The sequence below is a fragment of the Ammospiza nelsoni genome, chromosome 5 (assembly GCF_027579445.1).
Source record: "Ammospiza nelsoni isolate bAmmNel1 chromosome 5, bAmmNel1.pri, whole genome shotgun sequence".
Classification (NCBI taxonomy): domain Eukaryota; kingdom Metazoa; phylum Chordata; class Aves; order Passeriformes; family Passerellidae; genus Ammospiza; species Ammospiza nelsoni.
Window position 1 is genome coordinate 6,248,510 of NC_080637.1, and position 23,039 is coordinate 6,271,548.

Sequence of the window (23,039 nt, forward strand, 5' to 3'; positions counted from 1 at the left end):
CTGGCTCAAATAAAGAGAATTGTTGTACACAGATGAGCTGTGAACACACTGACACAGCCACAGTCCAGCTCATCATTTAATTACACAGCCGATTTAACTGATTACAACAGGAAGAAAAGGAGGGTTTGTTTTTGTAATACATGCTATTCTGCCACTTAGCAAGACTAAAGAGCTCCAAGCCAGCTCAGAAAAACAGCAGCTCTGACTGGGGGTGGCAGGAGCAGAACCTGGACAGCCCCACGGGGATGCAGCAGCTCCCCAGAGCTGCCCAGCACCCACAGCCCCAGGGCTGGCACCGAGCTGCTGCTCAGCTCCGGCACTGCCCAAACCTTGCTGGCCCCACATGAAACTCTGGAAAAGGAAGTGTTCACAAACAGGCAGCACATGAGCAGCTCCTGAAATCACCACGTTTTACTCCCCAGCTGCACATGTCCTACCAGCCTTTGACTTTTCTGCCTTCTCCTGGAAGAGACCACGTGAAGCACACAGGGACGAGTCCTCGCCCAAAGTGTGAGAGAACCTCCCTGCAGCCTCTGCTCACAGCTGAACTTGAGCCTCCCATGGGCTGAGCTGCTGCTCTGCCTGTGTGGACACAGCCTCTGCATGGGGAAACCTCAGCATTTATTTTCAAGTTTAAAATCAGTTTCAGCCCAATATACAACAAGAAAATAAAATCTTAAATATTGTGAAAGTTTTGTCAGGATGAAAAAACATTTCTGCTTTATTCCAGTGTCCTGGTTTGCAGGATGTGTGTACTCTATTTGCAATCTGTTGAGGGGGGGGCAATTATCTCCTGTTCATTGGGCAGTTTTCTTTATCTCTTCCACAACCAATATTCCCTCAGGGAAATATCTTCTGTTAATGGGGCAGTGAGTGTCCCTGCATGGCTGATAAAATTCCATCATCCCACTGGGAGATGCTCTGCCCAGGGGGAGGAGCCAAGCATTCCTACCTGGATATAATCTGACAGAGAAGCAGCCTTTTCCCACTGCATTCCCAGAGGAGAAGCTTTCTTCTCCACTGCATTCCCAGAAGAAGACCAGGCCCATCTACACCAGCACTGGACCTTCAGAGGAAAACTCCATCCTTGTACAGGATCCCTGCTCCAACAGAACCACAGCTGGCACTGCAGGAGGGCTGAGCCACCATGGGATGGGACTGCTGCCACCACCCTGACCCACAGGGTACCAGGTCATATTCTAATTCTGTCATTTTCCATTTCAAGGGAGGCTCCTGCCTTCCTTAACAAACACCTGCCTTTTCAAAGCAAGACATCCAGCAAGAGCATGTTACACAAGTTCCACCAGTTAGTACAGGCTGCTAGACAGACTGCTGTGATCCACACCACAGAGTGTGGATCTTGGGCATCCCTCCATCTACCACTGGGATACACTGAAGGAACCACCAAAAAGCACAGAAACAGTGAGAGGAGCTGCAAGGCCCTTCTGTTCAACTTTAAATATAATCCTAATATACTTAAAGCATTTCACAAAAAAATAAAAATACTGAGTTACACACTAGAGCTCAGGTCACCGTAGCTGAACAGCTTTCTTCAATTACTCTGTCTCTCAGCTATTCATTTTAGAGCAGATAAACATTTTAACTGCAGTAATAATACCTTAAGTACAAATAGGATCCTCTGAGGGAATCCTCTGAAAAGTCTGAACGGCACCAAGAAGCTCATGTGACACTAAACCTTCTCTTGGTAGCTCTGTGACCAGCTTGAGTAAGTCCACAGGAAGACATCAAGGCAAATTTAGATACCTGCCCTCTTGTATCAGTCATGTCTACATAGCATGGAGCTGAATAACTGGCAATATCTGTCATTAACTTAAAAATTAAAATGACATTTAAGAGAGGGAAAGAAGTGCTGAAATCCCCTCTGAACATCTGAAATCATTTTAAGTGTCAGGCAGCAGTGGATCCATGTTTTTTATGTTCATAAAGTGGTTATAGGAAAGGCTGGAAGAGTAAGAGACAACCAGATGAAAGGTTAACAAGTTTGTCAAATGGCAGCAGAAATGGGGGAAGTTTCTTCATCTTTGCCATGAGAAAAGGAAGTTAGTGGTAGACAAGAAGGTTCTGTTGTTTTCAGTTTCACTGACTGAGGACTGGTAAACAAAACAAAGTAAACAGCCCTGGCATTTCCCATGCAAAACAGGAATTAGGTCTCCCAGGCTGTGCTGTGTGCCTGGTCCCAGCCCCCAGCAGAGCAGCTGCAATAATCCCAGTGCCATACCCACCAAATCACAGTCAGGTTGCATTCATGCTGCTAATCAGCAATACCAGTATGAATTTGTTTGCATCACCTAGTTTGCATCAGTAAAAACCTTTGTCAATACAGAACAACTTCAGAGTTTGGATAAAACAACCCAAAAGTAGGGAGAAAGGGGGAAGAAAAAAGATCACAAACTTTTTGGCAGTGTATTTACAGAACACTGTACCAGAGTAAGAAAAACCTTCTGCCTAGATCCATCACCTTTATTTTTGGGGTTTTTTTGCCAGAGGAAGCACCAAATTGGATTTTAGATGTAATGTATCTCTAAAACTTAGGAGAGTGTGCCAAAAAATGTCTTGGTCTTTTTCCCCAACCTTTGACTCCAGTTAATTACAGACAACACTGAAATGTCAGCACCAATGAGAGGCAGGCATAAAGCTGTAGTAGAAAAAGACCACAAAATGAAAATGAAAAGGCATTTGTTTGAATCTTTGATTTTAAAGGACAATACAGAGTCAGAACAGAATTCTCCAAAGAGGTTATAAATCACCTTCAAGTAAGACATCACAGCAAGAGGCAGCATTTGGCTCATTCTTTGGATATTCTCAAAATATTTTACAAATATCTAGTGTTGATGTAAGATGATAATTGTTAATTTATATTGCTGTTGCACAGAAACAATAACTTTAATAATCAGTGCATTAACAGGCAGGCATATCAGTAACACTTAGTTTTTATTGGCTTAGAACAAGATAAGGACTGAGGTACTTCAGTAATACAAACCCACCATGAAGCTTTCAATGGTACTTCTCCCAAAATCAATGTTTTTATTTCAGTACTGATGCAAAATGAACTGCAAACACATGCTGTGAACACCTTAACAAGTTCCTACTGCAAAACAAACATGATGTTAATTCTAATTTAAGCCTTATACACATCCATCAAGAAAAAAAATCCATTTGTTTATGCTGAAGTCAATAATGCACTGAACCTGCTAATGATGATCTGCTTTAAAACCACTACACTGTGTTAAAGAAAAAAGCCAAACCAAAGAAAACCACCCATAACCCCAAAAAAATCTATTTGTCACAGATTCTCATATCGGAGCAGAAAAGTACCTGAAATTTTAAGAAGGCAGTTTGAAACTCACTGAACTGAGAAAGTCTGCATCATCTAATACAAACACTGATGCAGTACTTTGGAAATCCCTGTTCCAGTTTATCAGCATTAGCTCTAGGACAATAAACAAATAAAGCCTTTCATGGATTCCAGCCCAGCCCATATAACCTATTTCATTCCCAACAGATCCCTCTCAGCCTCTGTGAATTTCACATCATCCACAGAATCAAACCCACAGGAAGAGTCCCAGCTTGGCTGAGCCTGTGGAGCTGCACCTGGCAAACAGGATCCTGTCCCTGGGAAAAGCAGAGCCACTGCAGAACTTCCCCTAGGGCAGACATGAGCTGCTGTCTGCACCAGAGAGAAGGAGGAACAGCACCAGCTGGGATTTAAACACACACCCACCCACTGTCTGCTGTGCCTCTAGACATGCAGTGAAGATATTCAGCACTTTGGGGAGGGTTCAAGTTCTCATTTGTGCAGCTCAGATGGACCAGGAGCAACAGGGCTGACTGGTTACCCAGGCATGAACCAAACAACCCCCACAGGACAACAGCTTTGAGCTCTAAAACCTGAGCTGCAGAGAGAAACTTAGAGGTCAAAGCTCTATGTGAGCCTATATGGCCTTTAAATTCTTTTTTTGACTTGGAAAGGTAGACAGAGTAGTCAGGCAGGAAACCTTCCCATGAGGGAGGGGCAACACTAATTTTGAAATCTACTGACCTCACATGGAAATTCTGCAAATTCATCAGCGAAATTTTCATCAGTGAAGTTAAACCCAAAATTACTTGCAAGGGAAAAACGTATTTTGGCTATGAATTGTGGTTCCCTCTTACCGCTGAAAACATTTCTTCAATACATGTTAAAATGACAGCTTTGCATTTCTGATGTTACAGCCAAAGCCAAAGCCTGTTGTTGAAGGAAGGAACTGTAATGCAGCAAACTAAAACCATCTCTGTACACATATTCCTGAAAGGTCTAGCAAAGGATGGAAAACAAAGAGGATGAACTTAATGAATGTTCCTTCAGTTACAACATTTTGGAAGGATTAGGAACTCGCACTCCAAGGGCTTCAAACTGGATGAAAATCCAGCCTTTCATCAACTCCTCCCTCTTCAGCAGATGTACAGTTGTCATCTATCACACAAGTCTGACAGTGAATGAAAACAACTAAATATTTCTCCTGTTTTAGAGCTTTCTGAGACCGTTCAATTTAACAACAAACTTCTTGTTGTGACAGCAAGCTCTTGAAAGAACTTACAAACAACTCAATCTCTCAAGGCTGGGGAAAAAGAAGAAATATAATTTTCAACTTCAATTTGTTATACTATAATCCACACTAAAGACAACAGCTTTCAGGGTGCATTAGTCACCAGTATGAACCTTACTCTGCCTAAATAGTGAACAGAATTTCTACACTTTCTCCTTCTCTAGCTCACTTTATTCCTTGGCAGAGAAAAATCCAGGGGTGGAACGATTAAACACTATAAAATTACTCACACATACTCTGTTTGCCACCACCCACTGTTTTGGAAGAGCACACAAAGCCTAAGCACTGACAACAGGAACCAGTGGTTCACATTGTTGTGATATCATGTGCTGTAAATGTAGAAAAACAAAAGCATCAGAGAGCACTTTGTACTGAGGTACAAGAGGCTGCTTAATCCCAGGGTAACAGTCAGGCCACCTCAGACACACTGATGACAGGTTTCTCTGAAAAATGAGTCAGCTGCACACCCTGGGGAAGTTCTCTCTCAATTAAAACAGTATCACAAACAGCCATCATCCTTCAGGTGCTGCTGAGCCCAGGTGGTGTTTCACTGAATCACCAGCTCCACAAAGACTCAGGCACTTTTTCTCAGATAAACAGACAGGATTTTAAGCAAATGCACAAAACAAATATATGGATTTGAAACTCAGCTAATCAGCCTTTACTAAATAAAAATCCTTTGGTGGGGGTGCAATGAGAGCCTCTCCCCCTGTTTGAGAGGCACAGATGTATTCTGATGCTGTGGATGCAGGTGAAGGCTGCAGCACCCAGAGCTCCAGGGCTGATGGAAGTGCAGCCCAAGCACTGCTCAGCTCAGACACTGCAGCCTTCACCCTGGCACAGCAAGGCAGTGCCCTGTGCCACTGCTCCTGCTGGTGTAACACCTCCTAGACTTGAGAAGCAGGGGTGAGAATTCACAGCTCACACCTAATGACAGAACAAATGCACACAATAAGAGGATACAGAAAGCAGGGGGGAGGAAGTGTGATGTTTTAGCTAAGCAATGACATTTTAAGAGGATGATGTACCAAACTGCTAGAATAGAATTAGCTGTCAAGTTAAAGTGTGCAGAAATCACCATCAGTAAGGGGTATGGGATTACAACATTGCATCAAATCTGAGTACCAATCTTCCCACCACCTTGCACCTGTTTTCCTCCTTCACACCTGTGTATTACATCAGCACTATTTGGGAGCTCTCTGCTTACACAAGCAATGCTGAAATGACAGAAAAAAATGTAAAAAAATCAAAAGCCTAAAGGAAAACTCATAGAGGCAAAATATGGATGCAAAACAACTGCACGTTTAATAGGATGAAGAAAAAATAGGAAAAAATGGAGAATAGGCTATACCCTAAGTGTGAAGGGTGTATGAACAGTAAATAACAGCAAAACACACAACTGAGACTTAGCAGCACAAAAATTACACAAATAAGGTATAAATTAGCTTATTTTAAAAAACTTTATAGCCTCCTTTTAGGTAATTCCAAGTTTTAAGGATATAAGGATATGACATAGGGAACTGCCATGTTTCTAAGCCACTGGAATGATGTGACCATCACATGCATCTGCTTGGTGGCCACTTCAGGGCAAGCAAGGCAAATTTCTTATTCTTACACCTCAGAGGTAACTATTCCTCAGTGGAACTGGGATGTCATCACTGGTCCAGTATCAGACACTTCCCTGATACATCATTCAGCCAGCAGCATTTAAAGTTCAAGCTTCTTAGCTCATATAAATAGAATACCAAATATTTACAGCTTTTCACATGGGACTGCAGGATTTAGCCAAATTTTAATTGAAGGACTTTTCATATTTGGCTCAGAATGAAAAAGAACGCTTGGGAAACAAGCTCATCTGCAGGTTTTTTTTTAAGTGTGGAGGAAAAAATAATTTAAAATTATAAAAGAGCTGCAATAGTTTTTATGTTAGAGCCATTTTTAATGTCTTTGGATTAAAATAAATTATTCCCAAATAAGAAGCTCTAAGTTGTTTTTTTTTTTTTTTTTTTTTAGTTTTTAATTGGAAACAAAAGTTTTTCCACTAATCAGAAATCTATTAACTCAACTGATGATAGATAAAAGGCAGGTAAAAATAGGTTTGAGAGGAATAAAATAAAAAATACCACAGAAAAGTTGTTTTAAATGAAAAAGGAATCAGAAATTGCCAAGGCAGCTCAGTCAAATAAACAAAGCTCAGACCAAACTATTAAATAGCAATTCAACAGCAGCAGGAATGATTCAGATATGTCAAATAAATTTTGTGTCCCCTTGTCCACCTGCAACTATCTCACATTCAAGTGCATTCTCATTAGCCTTAATTTGATTATCTCTTCTCCAAGCTCCTCATATCATGAAATTATATCACAGCTAGGATGCAAGGGATAATTTGTGGACATTTCCTAATGGTAGCAATGACTTCTGAATTTCTAACGCTTACCAGCCAAAATTGCTCCAAAACCGGCATACCAGTTAATACTGGTTCAAAACCAATTACAACACATCAACAGCTGGAAATATCACAAAGATTATTAACTAATTTTATTTTTTTTTTTTTAACACAGACAGATTTTACCTAGGAGTACATTAAGAGAGCAGAAAGGAAAAGACAGGAGGATGTAATTCAGATATCCAGTCCTGGATTTACAGTGCTTGTTGACCATATCACTGCTCTTTGTCTCCTGCTCTGCTGGAAGTCACTGCTCTGGGCAGAGCTGGTAAACAGGATCATGTGAGTGCAATGACAGAAAAGCCCAGCTGCTGAATTTGCTCCTGCTGCCATCGCTGACAGCTCCAGCGAACGTGGACTGGGGAGAACTCACAGGAACAGAGCTGCAAAGTTTAAGTTTGTGCACATCCTCAGCATTGCTGTAGAGGGTTAACCCTTGGCTGGCTGCCAGGTGCCCACTGACCTGCTCTCACCCCTCCTACTTAACTGGGAGAAAACAAAAGAAAAAGCTCATGGATCAAGATAAACAGGGAGGCCACTCACCAGTTACACTCACGAGAAAAACCTATTTGGCTTGGGAAAACTAATTTACTGGCAATTAAAAACAGTACAGGTCAGCCCATAACACTTGGGTTTTGCTGCTCCTTAATCCTGACACTCTTCCCATGCTCCAGCACGGGGTCCCTCCAAAGGGATGCAATCCTTCACAAGCTGTTCCAGCAGGGGCCTTTCCCACAAGCTGCTGTTCCTGCCAGAAAACCTGTTCCTGGTGTAGGCTCCTCTTCCAGGGCCATGGTTTCTGCCAGGATCCTGCTTCAGCAAGGGCTCTCCAGGGGCTGCAGGTGGATCTCTGCTCCCTCCATGGACCTCCATGGGCTGCAGGGGCACATGAGCTGCCTCACCATGGCCTTCTCCAGAGCTGCCAGTGACTCTGCTCTGGTGCTTAAACACATCATCCTGCTCCTCCACTGGCCTTGGGGTCTGCAGAGTTAATTCCCACTATACTTTATCTCTCTTTTCTTCACAACTGCTGCACATTTCTGAACTATCTTATCTCAGAGGTGTCACCAGCTTCAGTGGTGAGCTCAGCTTTGGCCCAGGATGGGCCTGTTTTGGAGCAAGCTGTGTCTGGCTGTGTCCAGCCCAGGGGCAGACCCTGGACTCTTCTCACCCTGGCCACCTCTGCAGCCCCTGCTACCAAAACCTTGCCATGGAAGCCCAGGACAGTGGGCAAACAGCAACTCTGCCACTAAGTTAACATTTAATCTCAAAATGCAGAGCATATAAAAACCCAAGTTATAAATGTCAGTCTTCAATGCTTTAGTGCATAATCCCTCGATCCCCCTCTGCCCCTGAAATATCAAGCCTACCAGAAATTCCATTTATTTCCAAGAAAAACCTCATTAGGCTATTCTGTCCAATGCCAAGATCATAAATCTGGGATAAAAGACTACTGATGTTCCACACAATTCTATAAATAACATTTTAGTCTAAATTGGAAGAGCGCTTTGGAGCAAAGCTCCAGCTCATCTCTATTTACTGCTCTCCACTTTGTGCTGGGAAGAGACTTGAAGCATGCACAGCTGGATTCCTTCCAGGTTCAACTATCTGGGAGATGCACTCCTACCTCCAAGTTATGTTCTACCCAAGGCTTGATCTAGCCTGGAAAGAACTGCTGAAATACAGAGGAATGTTGAACTCCCAGGCTCCCTCTGCCCACCCCTGCCAGCATGGACACAGTTCATGAGCCACTGCTCTGTTAAATGCCCAGCCCAGGCGCAGCACAGCTGTCTTTTGATTTGCCTAAGTATATTTGCCCATTCCTCCTTTTAGAGCTTATCTGCACTATTTATAGAATGGCTTTACATTCTTATTAGTTGCCAGACAATGATTTTTAATACATGTTCCATCACTACAAATACTCCTCTGCAAAGCTTTGCACATTATGTAAAGCAGGCAATTATCACTGCACAGATTAGAAGGTCATTCCAATGCCTATAAACTAAATAGTAGTGGGAATTGGAGTCTGTGGAGCTTATTTTCTTTTTCATCTATAGATTTGGCAAGCTCCAGACTAGCATCCATCCCACGTTTTTCAAAACCTAGCCAGAGTACTAATTCACAGCACAGAATTGACAAAAACATATCTTTGATTTGTGCCATGTGTGATCCACACTGCACTCTGTGAACACATTTTCTTTCACCCAGTGATGTGACATAGTGGCTTCAAGACTTGATGCAGCTGCAGCATAGATGGGGAAATTTTTCCAAACATTTTAGAAGTCTTTTTAACATACAGCTGGCATCAGAAAAAGGAAAGGATTAGTCAGGTTTTTTCTTTATAGAAGGAGAAAAATTAGGACACAGAGCAATGGTGCAGCCAATTATACATCACACAGCAAAGTGCAGTGCCTGAAATCAGCAGTAGATTGCACACTGGGGAGCCTGGAAAGATCCCAGGAACACCCAACACTTGAAAGTGATGAGGAATTGTTCCACCAATCCAAACAATGGGACTTTCAATGAAACAGAAAATATTTCTCTAGGAGAGATCACAGCATATTGAAGTTACCAAAGTCCCTTCATTAGCACAAACAGTATTTCCTTTTCTATCAGCAAGAGGAAGTCTCAGATCAAGGCAACTTCTCACATTCCAGTTGAGACCTGTGAACTGCATTATAACCATGTCCTTCAGACTCCTGCTATTTCCCACTCAGAAATGAGGTTTAGCAACAAAAGCTTCACTTCCATTCTGTGACAGGAATCAGTAAACCAAAATTATTAATTAAAATTTTGAAGGATTTATTTCTCAAAAGGAAGCTGAAACTCAGCCTTAACCTCTGTAAGCGACTTCTGACTAAATGAAGACAAAAAAGGACTTGAAGAGTGCCCTGTAGTCAAAATATTTTGGGGGTAAAATTAGCACATAGCAATATGGTGAAACTTGCCTGTTCACACTCATGTTCCTCTCCAAATGTTAGATATTAACCTTGCTTGGTATATTAGGTACATCTCACAAGAAAAATGTCTCATCTAAAAACAAGGAAAAGAAAAAACAACCAATTTCCCCTTCAGTTTCCAGGGAATAAAAATATTTTCCAGTCAATAAATGCAGAAAGTTTTGTGCAATCTGATTTGCTCACAAAATTTACAGGACTTTGCTATTTTCTTTTGAAAAAATAATAGGCAGAAAGAAATTTGTCCACTCCATGTTCAGATGTAACTAATGCCTGCAAGGTAGGGAAGGTGCAGCCATCACTTGGACCACTATAACATGAATGCTAAGAAAAAGACATTTGATTTTCAGCTCCTTTAATAGAAACCTGTTTTTCAATGATGAATTAAACCACAGGGAAATAAGGAGACTGTTTTTCCTAGTATTACACTTACTTGTCATTAATATCTGCATTAGACTATAACAGTCCTGTGGCCATGTGCCATAGGAGTGGAGCATGCAGATTGTGACACTGTTCAGAAAGCACAACAGTGCCAGACAAAAAATTTCTGTTAAACAAAGAAAAACCAACACACCAAACAAACAACAAAACCAACTAGCACACACACAGTGGGAGGGGAGGGAAAAATACCAACTGCAGCACACAACTTTCACTCCCCAAGGATGTACAGTTTCAACTGTGGAATCAGGGTGATACCTGGCTTAAAAGCTACAAAAGCCCTGAGGTCTTCAGAGCACCCGGAGTCCAAATGAAGAGGGCAATCCTGTCTTTGCAGAGTTACTGCTCTAACACCAATTCCATGTGCAGTGTGCACTTGAGCTGGCAGAGAGAACACCTTCAAGCCAGCAGTGGTACTGGGCAAACAAGAACATCCAAAGTGCACAAGTTGAGTATCCATGAGCTTCTCCATGTGGGCAGAATCTGCTCAGGGGAGCTGTGGCCAGCCAGCCCAGACTCATCTTACCCCAAAGCCCACCTGTACACACGGAGCCCCTGTGGCAGGTGCCAGGATTTATACCCTGGCTTGGGGTGCAGAGTTAAGGGACGGTGACACCTGACACAGGGTTGTGCTCTTCTCCTGGAGAGAAGAGTGTGTAATCAAGTGCCTGCACATTTATTTCCTTTCATTTGTTTGTGCTGACATATAATAATGCTACAGAAAATATCAATAGGGGAAAAACCTACATCACCTGGGACATGGAGCAGAAGGGAGCAGAATCTGTTCCTTGAGGAAATTATTTTCACCAAGGAACTGCCCCCTCCAGGTACTGCTAAAAATGCTTCATTAGCTGCTTTATTAGCAAGGAGACAACAGCAGTCCTGGGCATCTGTGTACTTATTTTCTCATTTCCACCAAGAATTTAATTAACTGACATTAATTACATTTTCTGTTTGATCTGGAAATTCAGTTCAAATTAACATTTTTATGGATAGTTTAATACTAATGCTGACTGATAATTTCCTTTAAAAGAAACTGCTTGGATTTGCAACCAGTAGGATGAAATAGTGGAAGCTAATCCACTGAAAAACAGTATTTTTATTTGCTGTCAGACAGGATTAACTAAAAAAAAAAATAAAAATTGCTTTGATAGCTGATTGGAGAGGTCTGGATGTTTTCCTTACAAGCTATACCAAAAGATCTAGAAATTCAACAGGACAAAAATACTTTTGTATTACCTGAGAAGCCAGGTAAGATGTCCAGGGAAGTTGTGAATGTCAATATACACCAAAGCACTGTCTAAGCCACCCTATAATTACCTGTTGTAGAAAATGTCCAGCTGGGACCCTGTCACTTTGAAATATTCACCACATTTTAAATTACTGAAAACAAACAAGCAAACATAGTGACATTTATCTCTGCAACACTGCTAAATTGTAGCCACTGCAATTTAACAAAAAAAAAAAATTTAAAACCTTTTCAAGCTTTTAAGATAAATTCTGTACCAGCTTCCCAATTAACAAACATGGACATCAACATTCATATTTAACACTGAATTCCAAATTCCATAAGTATGAGGATAAAATACTGAAAACTTAAGAACATATTAAAATAAATTAGATGATCCCTCATTGCTTGAAGTGTGCACATCACAACAGCACAAGTTTTTCTTCAAGGAAAGAAATATACTTACTTATATAAAATAACTTCTGCATTACCCTTTGACAGCAAGAAAAAAGTTCTGCATGCTTGAAAACAGCCTATGCACAACTGCCATCCCACCAAAATCAAGATCAGAAAAATATGTTCACCTGAGCTATGAAAATGCAAGGCTGAGGATAAGGCTTGTTTTTCTAGATCCTTCAGGCAGAGCTTCCCAGCCTTTTCTCAAAAGTCTCCAAACCAAAACTAAAATGTCTCAGTTGTAAAATTCCCACACTGAGAGAAGCACAAGAGCCAGTAGAGGAGGAAGGCACAGGATACAAACAGTTTTGGCCATGTTCAGAGATCCAGGCTTGAGATCTTGGCTCTACTGCAAACAGTGGACAAATGCCTCAGGAAACACAGAATCTTTGTCTCAGCTGGAGCATCACTGAAACCAGAAAGCCAAATATATTCATCCCACCAGTTCGAGCTCAAAATCATGTAACTCATTAATCTTCCCAAATGTTAATCAAAAACTTGAATGGAAAATTAATTTTTGTCCTCTTCTTTCAAGGAACCCAACAAATCCACCTTGTTCTCAGTTGGTCTTTTCACCCAGCTGCAGGTGCCTCCTGCTGCAGTGAAACCTGGACAGGGTTTGCAGATCCCCATACGCAGCAAGTCAGATCAGCTTCAGTGATGCCAGAACAGCTGTGCTGATGCACACAGAACTCAATTTCTGTCCCATCTAGCAAAAACATCACTGCAAACCTGTTGTGCTCTTCCCTATTACACTACAGCACCATTCCCTACTCTTCCTTCTTGTTCAAGCCTACTTGTATAGGAATATTTTATGTCAAGCTCCCACATTTCCCACGTGCTACAAATAAGAACCCTAAAATTGTATTTTGGGATTATTGAGAATATTACAGTTGACAGTTCATAGGTTTAGGGTCACACCTTCCCAGAAATAACCCCAAGACATACTAGAAAAACAAATCACAGTAGGAAGCTGGGGACGAGCTGCCTTTGCTGGGCTTACCTGTTTGTGAATTAGCTCACTTCAGGTAACCAACATTACTGCAGAAGGACAGAACAAGTAGTGAGTGCTGCTTTTCTCTGTAGTTCCTCCACAGCTAAATGAATTCTAGCTGTCTGTACTAATTTTGTTATGCCACAGACCAATTCCCAAGATACAGCATCTACAGACTTTGTTTAATGATGCTACCTACCTAATAACCAAACACACAGACACTAAAGTAAGCCATTAACAGCTACATATGGGGAAGCAGCACCAGGACCTTTCTGAATTGCTGCAGCTGGCATCACACAAAGGAGAAGAATAAAATCTCAAATTAAGTAGAAAGGCAATAAAATGTCAGGATAATAAATGCAGTGTAACCCATGAAAGTTATTATTATTTAAGGTGAGACATACCAAATGGCAGCCACAGAAGGAGAATCTATTAGGTAAAAACACTCTGGATACACACTGTGTGTCCAGCTGTGCAGTGACCCAACTGTGCTATTGCTTGTGTCTGGATCATCCTGAGGTGCATTCCTCACACTCCAGCAGAAGGAAATCCCACCAGCATTTCCCATTAGCCCCAGCCAGTGGCACCACTGAAGGAAGGTTGTCCCCATGGATTCTGTCACATCCCACTGCTGGCTCCTCCTTGGAACTGCAGCAGCAGTGGATTATTTGTATTAGCAGGTGGATTAGTTACACTGCTCAAGGTTACAGCGGCCCAACAAGAATGAGAGGTTCAGTGTCCCTCTCCAAACCACTGCATGGACACACACACACACAGGTGAGGCACTGTGGGGATCTGAACTGGGATGGAAAGGCCAAGTGAGCAGCAGAGGCAAGGCAGGAGGAGTCATTTCTGCCAGCATTCATTATTTGTGAAACCACAGCTGAAACTTTAGCACAAATAATGGCAGAAATGTTGAAATGCAGTTAAATGCTGTCACACTGCTGGAAACTTTGTCACAGTAAATTGTGAATTGAAGCTGTATACCTGTACTGATGAGCTGCAGACTACAATAAATTATCTTGGCTCCTGTGGGCAGAATTTCATATTTAATGACCAAAAAAAAACCAATTAACTCCCTGCTTGCAGCTCACTGAAGAGCTCATTAATTTTTATTAACTTGGCTCTTCTGGCCAGTCTTCTTTAAAAAATAGAGTAATACAAGAATAGGTATGTGAATCTAGAGAAACCTTTACTTCTAATCCAGCATTTATCAGTTCAAATATTCAGCATGGATTATAACCGTATTATATGAAAAAATAAAATAAGAAATTCAGGTAACCCTGGAACTTCCCATAAGAGGCAAAACTCTCAGCCTTCCTTGCAAAGATGCTACAACAAACAGAAAAATCAAGGGTTTGAAGAAAGTTTCTCATATTTTAGTAGATGCCTCAATGGAATGCATTTGAATTGAGCACACTTTTCCTCTATTATCACCAAAGGTAAACAGAAAACACCACGACTACTTGATGTGGGACCTTGATTTTATTTTCTCCATCTTCCAACTAACCAACTTAGTCCATGCCCAGAGAAACAAACCAAGCAAACATTTCTTGTCAACTCTAAGTGTGAAATACAAGGTACCACCACAGCTCTGTCTGCACTGAATCCAGGCAGTAACTTCCCAGTTTAATGCTGGAAAATTTAAACCTAGTTATCCTTGGCTGGCCCAACATTTACACCCTTCATAGGCCCAAACAGTGCAGTGACAAACATATTCTTCCTCTTGCATTCTTAAAAATAAGTAGTCTTAAACTGAAGTTTTCTCTCAGGTTTCTCTCTCTCGCACTGAAACACTGCATCCCTTTTTAATTCTGTGATTTCAGTTCAGTTGTCCCATCTGCTAGAAGTGTTTTAATACAACGTCTCTTTTTATATCCTAACATCAAGGTGATGTTGCCAATTAAGTTCTGCTGTAGCCATCTGTAAGGGGAGGAAGGGAGGAAAGAAGTAAACATGAGTATTTCTTCAGTAATTTCATACAACCTGGATTTCAACCAAGATTTTAGTGATGGAAAAGAAGAAAATAATTAGTAGATTTATACTCTACATGGATTTCTCTAGGACAAATAACATTTGAACTATTTTTGAAATTCAGAAAGGTTTCAGATCTCATAAAATGTTTGGCTTCAAATCAGAACACTTGTCAAGAGAATTTTATATTGCCATGATTTATCATTTTGTTCAAAGCAGAGTTTTGATTTCATAAATAAAATAATGGCAACCTCTTAAATTTCTTTACAACTTCATGTTCACCTTCAGACTTACAGGGCATGTAAAGTGTTACTCCTCTGACAATAAATGACCAGTGGCAATTTTTTTCTCTAACAAATGTGATATTATCTAAATATGGTAAGGGTCTAGAGCTTTCCAAAGACTAAACCCATAAAAACCAAACAACAAACTCTACACACTCAGCATCACTGCAATTGCAAGACTATGGAACACAATTATAGGACTTTTTTTTTTCCCCTAAAAATATTGAATAATTCAATTTTTAAATAGCATAAGATTTAAAAAAGTATGGAAATGTGAGACATTATAAATCAAAATTGACTGTTTAGGTCACTTCATGTATTCACTAGGGAAGACTCAGAGGCCCACTGAAGGATTTTCTGATGTCAGCCTCAGCAGCCAAAGCCTGAAGACACAACCAGAACCACAGGTTCTGCACTGGGAGACAAGGTGGACACTCATGCTCACACTGCCTGACTCTTTGTGGGATTTAGTCTTGTAAACCACCTATTTATCAACCTCTTCTGATACAGAAAATTAAATTTAATTTAACCTGTGGCATAGGTCACGGCCACAATGAAAACAGACTGGTCCATAAAAAAACAAAATTAGACTCCACAACTCTGTCAGGCTCTTCAGCTACCCCATTAAATCTACATTTCATGAAGCATTAGTAATGGAGTTTTTTAAATGGCATTCTGCAGGAACTTCTTCTGCAGGGATTGAATTTTCACCTCCACAGTAGCTGCTGTGCTTACTGCAGACCTTATAACAAGCTTGTGATGTTGAATGATGGATGCAAAAAGACACTCTTGGCTATTAACTGTGCTTCTAAGCCTCAGTCTGAAAATAAATCTTGAGAAAATTGGAAGGCAGAAGAATCCTTTCCCCCTTCAACTTTATGTACTATTTATAAAAACAGTTACTTGGTTAGGACCTCCAGTCTTAAAGAAGTTTTTACCTTGATACTACATATGAAACATGCAATTAACACACTGTGCTCCTTTGTAACATTTAGCTCCCAAGAAATTATATTCTAATAAAAACACTTTTAAAGGGAAAGAGAAGGATGGACCTGAAGAGTGGGATTTACAACTTTACAGTTTAGTAACAGCAATTTGAAAGCATTTTGGTAAACACTTCACACATCATCCCCCATGTCTCAATTGATTCACCTCACATTAACAGTAGGCTTCCTAGCAACTCTCTTTACAAGTCCATTTTTCTATTTACTGAGAACAATACTGAAAATGAGTCATTTCTGCAGAATTCAGCCCTTCATGTACACCAGATGCTTAATTTTGCACACTGTGAAGAAAAAAACCTAGTGTCTACTCAAATTACTGTATCGATCACCAAAACCTGTCAGCATTTTGCATCTTGTGTAAATGTTTTCTTCAGAATATTTGAATGTTTTTTAATGTTAAGATCTTAATATTGCTCATCAAAATGCATCACCAGCTTCTGTAGGAGCTAACCCCTAATTAGCTCAGTTAGTAGCAGCTTGAGAATACCACCCAAACAATGACCAAAATTAATGTCATTCACTAAGGGAGTAAAACAAACAGAAAAAAAACCTGAAAGCTTTAGAACTGAGAAAGAGCATTTCCTTGTGTTTTGCAGAGCTTTCCCTTTCAATTCCATTGAGTATGTTCTTATAAATCAGTATTTTTATGGCTTTTGGTGTTACATCTTTTCAAGCAGTTCTTACAGTAGTTCTATAAAAATCCTGCCTGACTAGTGAGGTACGTGCAGAGCAGACAAGCAGAGCTTCTGTCCCTTCGTCCTCCTCTGGAAGCAGCACAAATCAAAAATGAACAGTGAGCAGTGCTGAAGTCAAGTAATTCACTGGGATGAAACTGTACAACTCTTGGGGGGAATGTTCAACCAATCAGTGCAAAATCTGAGGAGTTAATTAGGAAGCTTACCTTTTTTCCTTCCAGAATAAGGGGGTAACAGCTGAGCCCAGCTCTACCTTCACTCCTTTTGTTTACTTACAGAGGTGTTTCATTACCTGACTTGTTACAATTAGAGCAGCCTGAAGTTATTTGGTTTGAAATAGAGGTACTTGCCTACAGCCACACATTACACTTAAGGGCAGAACAGAAAAATGACACAGTAACAGGTAGATGCTGTAAATCCTAAATTAATCACAAGCTATTCAATATCAAATAAACCAGTCCTAGCAAATTAATTCTAGTAAGAATGAATTTTTAAGTTATCCCTACAAATTATTTAGCTCCTCTACAAACCAAATATTTAGCAGTTGGAAATAACAAAGATGTAAAGGACAAAAGAAGTGTGTTTAATCAGTTCCTCATTAGATGTGTGTCAGATACCACAAAAGATGGCACTACTTCAGCAAAGAAAAAACAAATGCTCAACACACTGAAGTAAACAAGAAGAGCATTTAACATCAATTGAATTCAAACAATCATTGATTATTTCAAGTAGTTTTTCATACACTTGCAAGAGGCATTTTGGATTTTGAAGTCAGTTGTAATCTAGAAATAATCTAATTGTAAAACCTAGCTAGAAGTGCAGCTGTGTACTTCCAGTCTCTCATTTCCATAAGCACTAAAGCCTGGTTTTGCTCTTACTCTCATTTAGAGCATTAAGACTCTAAAAACTATTTTGATGGGATTACACAGAATACAACTGCTATTTTCACATCCTGAGCTCTCCTGGCCACAAAAACAAAAGAAAAGGAAAAAAGGAAAATCTTTAGTACAACAGTAACAGTTACAGATGCTGACAAACCCAATTTTCAGCATCATAAACGTCACTGGGATTCTCTTTGGGAAAGCAGCAGTTGCAAAAACGATAATAATTAGGCTTAATATAGTTCCAAGGCAAATTATGGCAGCTGTACATGCCACAACAAAGAGCATTTTTAAGTATCAAGTACGCAATTTAACTACAACCAAACTCCCAAAATATTTCTGATTTCCTGAGAACACTGAGTATATCCCAGAGCTGCTCTTACCTTTCCTGGCAGCATCTGCTCTCCGTCTTGCTGGCGACACCAGATCCTTTACAATCTGTAGCACTTGAATCATTGCTCCTTAGCAAGATCAAAGGAATGAGGTGCTCCTCTAAAATTCCAACAGGTTTCATTACTACACCTTATTACATGGCTGTCTTCAGTATGCTCAAGCAAATCTGCAGCAGGAAGAACTCATCTACCTTCCCAGCAAGATTTCTGCCTGATGACTCTACAGGCTGGGGTGATGGATTTAAAGTGACTTCAGCAAAAGGAGACAAAAAACTGCAGGCAGTCCTGAATGTATTTCTACAGAACATTTTAGAATTGTTTACTGCAGAGTACACATACTGATTTCTCTAAATAAAGTTTAAAAGAAATGATCACAAAGTAGCTAAAGAAAAGAAGAACCCTTGAAAGGAGTGCTGACAGATGCAGCGTGCTCCCCTAGCTCAGTAAGGAACAAGTGTGGCTGCATCCTCTTTTCAAGCCAGTCTCAGTTTGTGAAATTTCACGTAATGCTCAAAGAAAGACTCCGGTGCAGCGCAGAGCCAGCGTCAGCCCCACCAACAGAACTAAAATTAAACCCAGCCTGCAAAAACTCCATCAGGCACAAGTAAGCTCCTGCTGAAGGCATTCACTGGGCTCCTCTCTCCCCCCTCGATCAGAAACCTCTGACACCCTCGTACGTGACAGGAATTCTCACACACCGGGAGGCACGCTGCAAATCCTGGGAGGATTTCAGGCTTTCTCTCAGCCACTACCAGAGGCCCAGAGAACTATTTCAGTGTTGGAATGTTGGGGGGCACAAGAGAGATGATGGACTTTGGACCTGGTAACATAAGAGATTTGATAACAGGATGCCTTGGCAAAAGCAAACAGAACTTTGAAAATTAGAACTGGATTGCAAGAAGATGAAATCAAACGGGTTTAATGGAAAAAGAAAAATCTCATTAAACTCTGCAAGCAAGAGATGCTGCTATATGCATAACTTTGTGCATGGGATTTTAGCTTAATCATTGCAGTACACATTACTAGTCTCCCAGAAATATTATATAAGTGTTTGTACCCCACAATAAAATCAGATTCTGATCACTGAGTCAGTCTCCCTGTCTCTCTCCCCATCTCTCTTCATCGCTGACATTTCAGCAAAGGTATTGTCATTACTTCTGTCAGGTAATTTCATGCAGACAGATTGCTGTATGTGCCCCACAACATTTTTAATGACATTTGGAAAATGTACAAAGGCCCTTCAGAAGTGCCTTTTGTCAAAGCTCTGCAGAGCAAATCCCCTCCAAAAAATCCTGAGGAATCATGTTTTATGTGATCACTTTAAATAACTGTCAGGCCTGAAGAGGCTCTGTGAACACTTCAGAAACTGAATTCCTACGCAGCACTGCGAGACCTCGCACACACACAGATCAATTTAGGAAACCAACTACATGTTCTGAAAATCATAACATGACAACAAACCACAGGCCACATTCTCTGGCCTTTAGACCTTCTGTTCCCATTGCTTAAGTGTTGGATAGGGAGGAGAAGAGGTCATCTCTTTCCATTCTTCCATTTCCAGCTGCTCATCACGAGCATTTCAGATTTTAAGATTTACTGGCATATTTATGCATGTCCATGTCAGTCTCTTGAATCACAGAGAGCACAGGAACAACAAACAATGTCTGTTATGTCAGTCCCATTCACAGCCTGCCCATTAATCTCTGCCAGAAGGAAGAGTAACCCATAGTTCTATCCCATTTGGTCAGTTAAAACAAAGACAAGTAAAATCCTTCTCCCTGCCAGGCTGTCCGGTTTCTTCTCCCACTTTGCAAACATTCAAGTGTCCACCCAAGAGGAAGCTTGAAGAAACATTCTTCAAAATGTTACAGACAGAATCCTCAGCTTTTTTATATTAAGAATAATTTCTAACTCCTGGACCTGAAGTTCAATTCCAGGTTTAAGACCAATGACTTTATACCTAGAGAGGTTTGGAGAAGATCACTACAAGCAGACCCTTCCAGAACAAGAATAATTTCAAAACAATAAAGTAAGATGTAAAATGCAGGGTTGTGCAGTAAGGTTTACCTGGAGGTCTGTTATTTAATAATACAGTGCTCAAAAATTGCTGTTGGAAGAATTTTTTTTCCACAGTTACCTCACCATGAGGTGTTTGTTCTTTATTTAGCTGGGTAATCAAACAACTTATCTTCAAGTCAAAGATATAAAACCAAAGGAATATCATTTTGTGCAACTATATTACATTGCAGATTTTCTCTAAAAAACTGATTTCTAAGTTCATGGTGCACAAAACACAACTAGTACAGAGCTACTAAACTTTTGATGGTCTTCATATTAACTTTTTATGGATAGGAGGAGAAAGGAAGAAAAAAGAAATTAAGGCTGAATAAAATATCCAGTAATAACATCACTTGGCCTTCCAAAGCAAGAATACACCTTGCAGATCCTACAGCTGATTTTTAAATGAATTTGATTATTTCATTGCTACAGCAATGTTCTCAAGTGCTTGAATAAGGAGAGGATGGTGGACTGACAAAGATTAACAGTCAGGAAGGGGGAGCAGAGGAAGAAAGAGCTAAGAGGGCATGACTTGTACATACTTTTGAGAAAAATTATTTTAAAAGGAAGAAATTAAAAACTTCAGTACCTATTCCCAACTGCAAAAAGGAAGCCACTCCTTTTTCTTCCAAACTGTCCCTTACCTTGCTGGTACAGGTCCCTGTCCTCCCTTTTAAAGAGAGACACACCAGAACTTCAGGACTGGAAGTCATTTTCACATCACACCTGCCTTCCTGAATGTGAAACAGTTGCCAAAGTTGGTATGCACAACAGTTTCCCTATCTTCTTTATTGTGACAATTGGCATGTAGAAAAAAAACTGAAAAAAACTCACAAAGCTTAAAATAATTTAGGAAAATGTAAACAACATTCCATATGCAATGTAAAGAAAAAGGTGCAAGTCTGAAGCAGGCATGATAAATAAGAAATTTCAACAAATCACTGAAACTTTGAAGAATTACACAGTAAGCTTGGTGGCTGCTATTTGTGTTTCCTCAAATCAATTTATACACCAAGACAGCAGCACTAAACCTGCTTTAGTATAGAGGCAATACCAAAAAGACTTGTAGAAATAAAACACACTAAATTGTATGATTTCATCTGTTACTTATGAGTCAGAACTTGGTTATAGTTCACTCTTATCTTTGACTGATACTGAACTAACTGATACTTCCATACAATCTGTCACTACAACTGCCACCTCTCAGACCACACATCCTGATAAAACACCCACTGTGGGCAAGGATACACCAGATGGAAGTTCACAGATACACAAGGTGAACCACAAGAAACCATGTCATAAATTCAGTGTAAAAATTCAGTAGATTCTGTTTGAGAAAAATGTAGTGCTACACATTCAGTGCACTGATCTCTGCCAAACATCTTTCCTCTTCAACAGAGAGCTTGCTAAGCAATATGTGCTTGATGATGATCTTGGATTTTGCTTTTCTTCCTTGACTTCAAAATTGCAGGGAATACAGAAATCATGCACATGCTAACAACATGATTAAATACATTGGTATTGGAAGGGACAGTTAACCAGGATGGGATTTTATGGATCACTGTGTACAGTCCTTGATCTCTCCCAAGCATAATAAAAAAATGACCTGCATCCGGATTAGTCAGCCATCGTAACTCAGAATAAAATGCTTCCGTTAACATAATTATAATTAAGTGATCTTTGGAAGCAGCTCTTTTTCATGAAGCATATTGCCAGGAGCTAACACATTTACAGCACAAATGATGCTGCAGAAGGATGGCTCAGTGGGTATTTGTCAAAAGTACTTGACAGGGGGTGGGGAAGATCAGAATTGAAGTCTGAAGAAGACTTAATATTTTCTCTTTCACTCTATTCTTCTAATCTGTAATGTTTATATATTCACAGCATTGTGTCTGGGCTATTAAAAAACCATCAAGAACCCTCGGGATTTTCCCAGGCAGCATTTCAGCCACCCAAAAAGTGCCTGCTTGTTGTGTCCTCGTTTACAGAAATATGTACAAGCTACTAACAGAGAACAACCCAAGCCAGTGCAATGGCTCGAGGGCTTTCATTCACTGGAACAACAGCCCTGCACACGTTAAAGCTGAGATGCAAAGTTACTGTCACTGTTCTTTTCCCATCTCTCATCACCCTGAACTGTCTAGAATTCAGCTATTCTGCATATTGATTACTCCCAACATCTCTGCAGAAAGCTGTGCAGGTCTCACTTCATCATCCTGTGTTCCCCAGAGCCAGAATTGTGTCCTTTTCCCTACCTGCTGGACTGCACACGTGGTTAAAATGCCAAGCTTTCAGGCCTGACACCCCAGGGAATGGAGAGCCCATAACAAAATGGCCAGGGAGGTCCCAGGCCAGGGCAGGCCTGGCACTGATGTTTCAATGGCAGCAGGATCAAGCATTAAGTCTTGTAGAAAGCAAATAAATACACAAAGCACTTCTGGTGACGTTAGCTCTGCAATAGGGCAAAGTCTGACGTTGGAGGCAGCAGAAGAGGATTTACAGGGAGCATTTGCTCTTTGGACCCTCCTCTCTGGGCTGCAACACCCAGAAGGTTTCAGCACCCTGCAGTCAGCAGGGCTGTGGGCAGGGCTGTCCCAGCAGGGCTGGCTGGAACAGGGGCTGTAA

The 23,039-nt window shown here is 40.7% G+C and overlaps 1 protein-coding gene across 2 annotated transcripts in view; it reads right to left on the reverse strand.

Moving 5' to 3' along the window:
• The window catches only part of USP6NL (USP6 N-terminal like), a 113,987-nt gene that overhangs the window by 72,500 nt on the left and 18,448 nt on the right, over window positions 1-23,039 (reverse strand). Inside the window, exon 1 of one of the 2 annotated variants that reach the window (XM_059471974.1) lies at window positions 18,348-18,501. The exons of the other annotated variant lie outside the window; for it this stretch is intronic. Within the exon in view, the coding sequence (XP_059327957.1) occupies window positions 18,348-18,420 (73 nt within the window). The 5' untranslated portion in view covers window positions 18,421-18,501. Of the gene's footprint in view, window positions 1-18,347; window positions 18,502-23,039 lie in introns of those variants that run through there. 2 annotated transcript variants of the gene reach the window in all.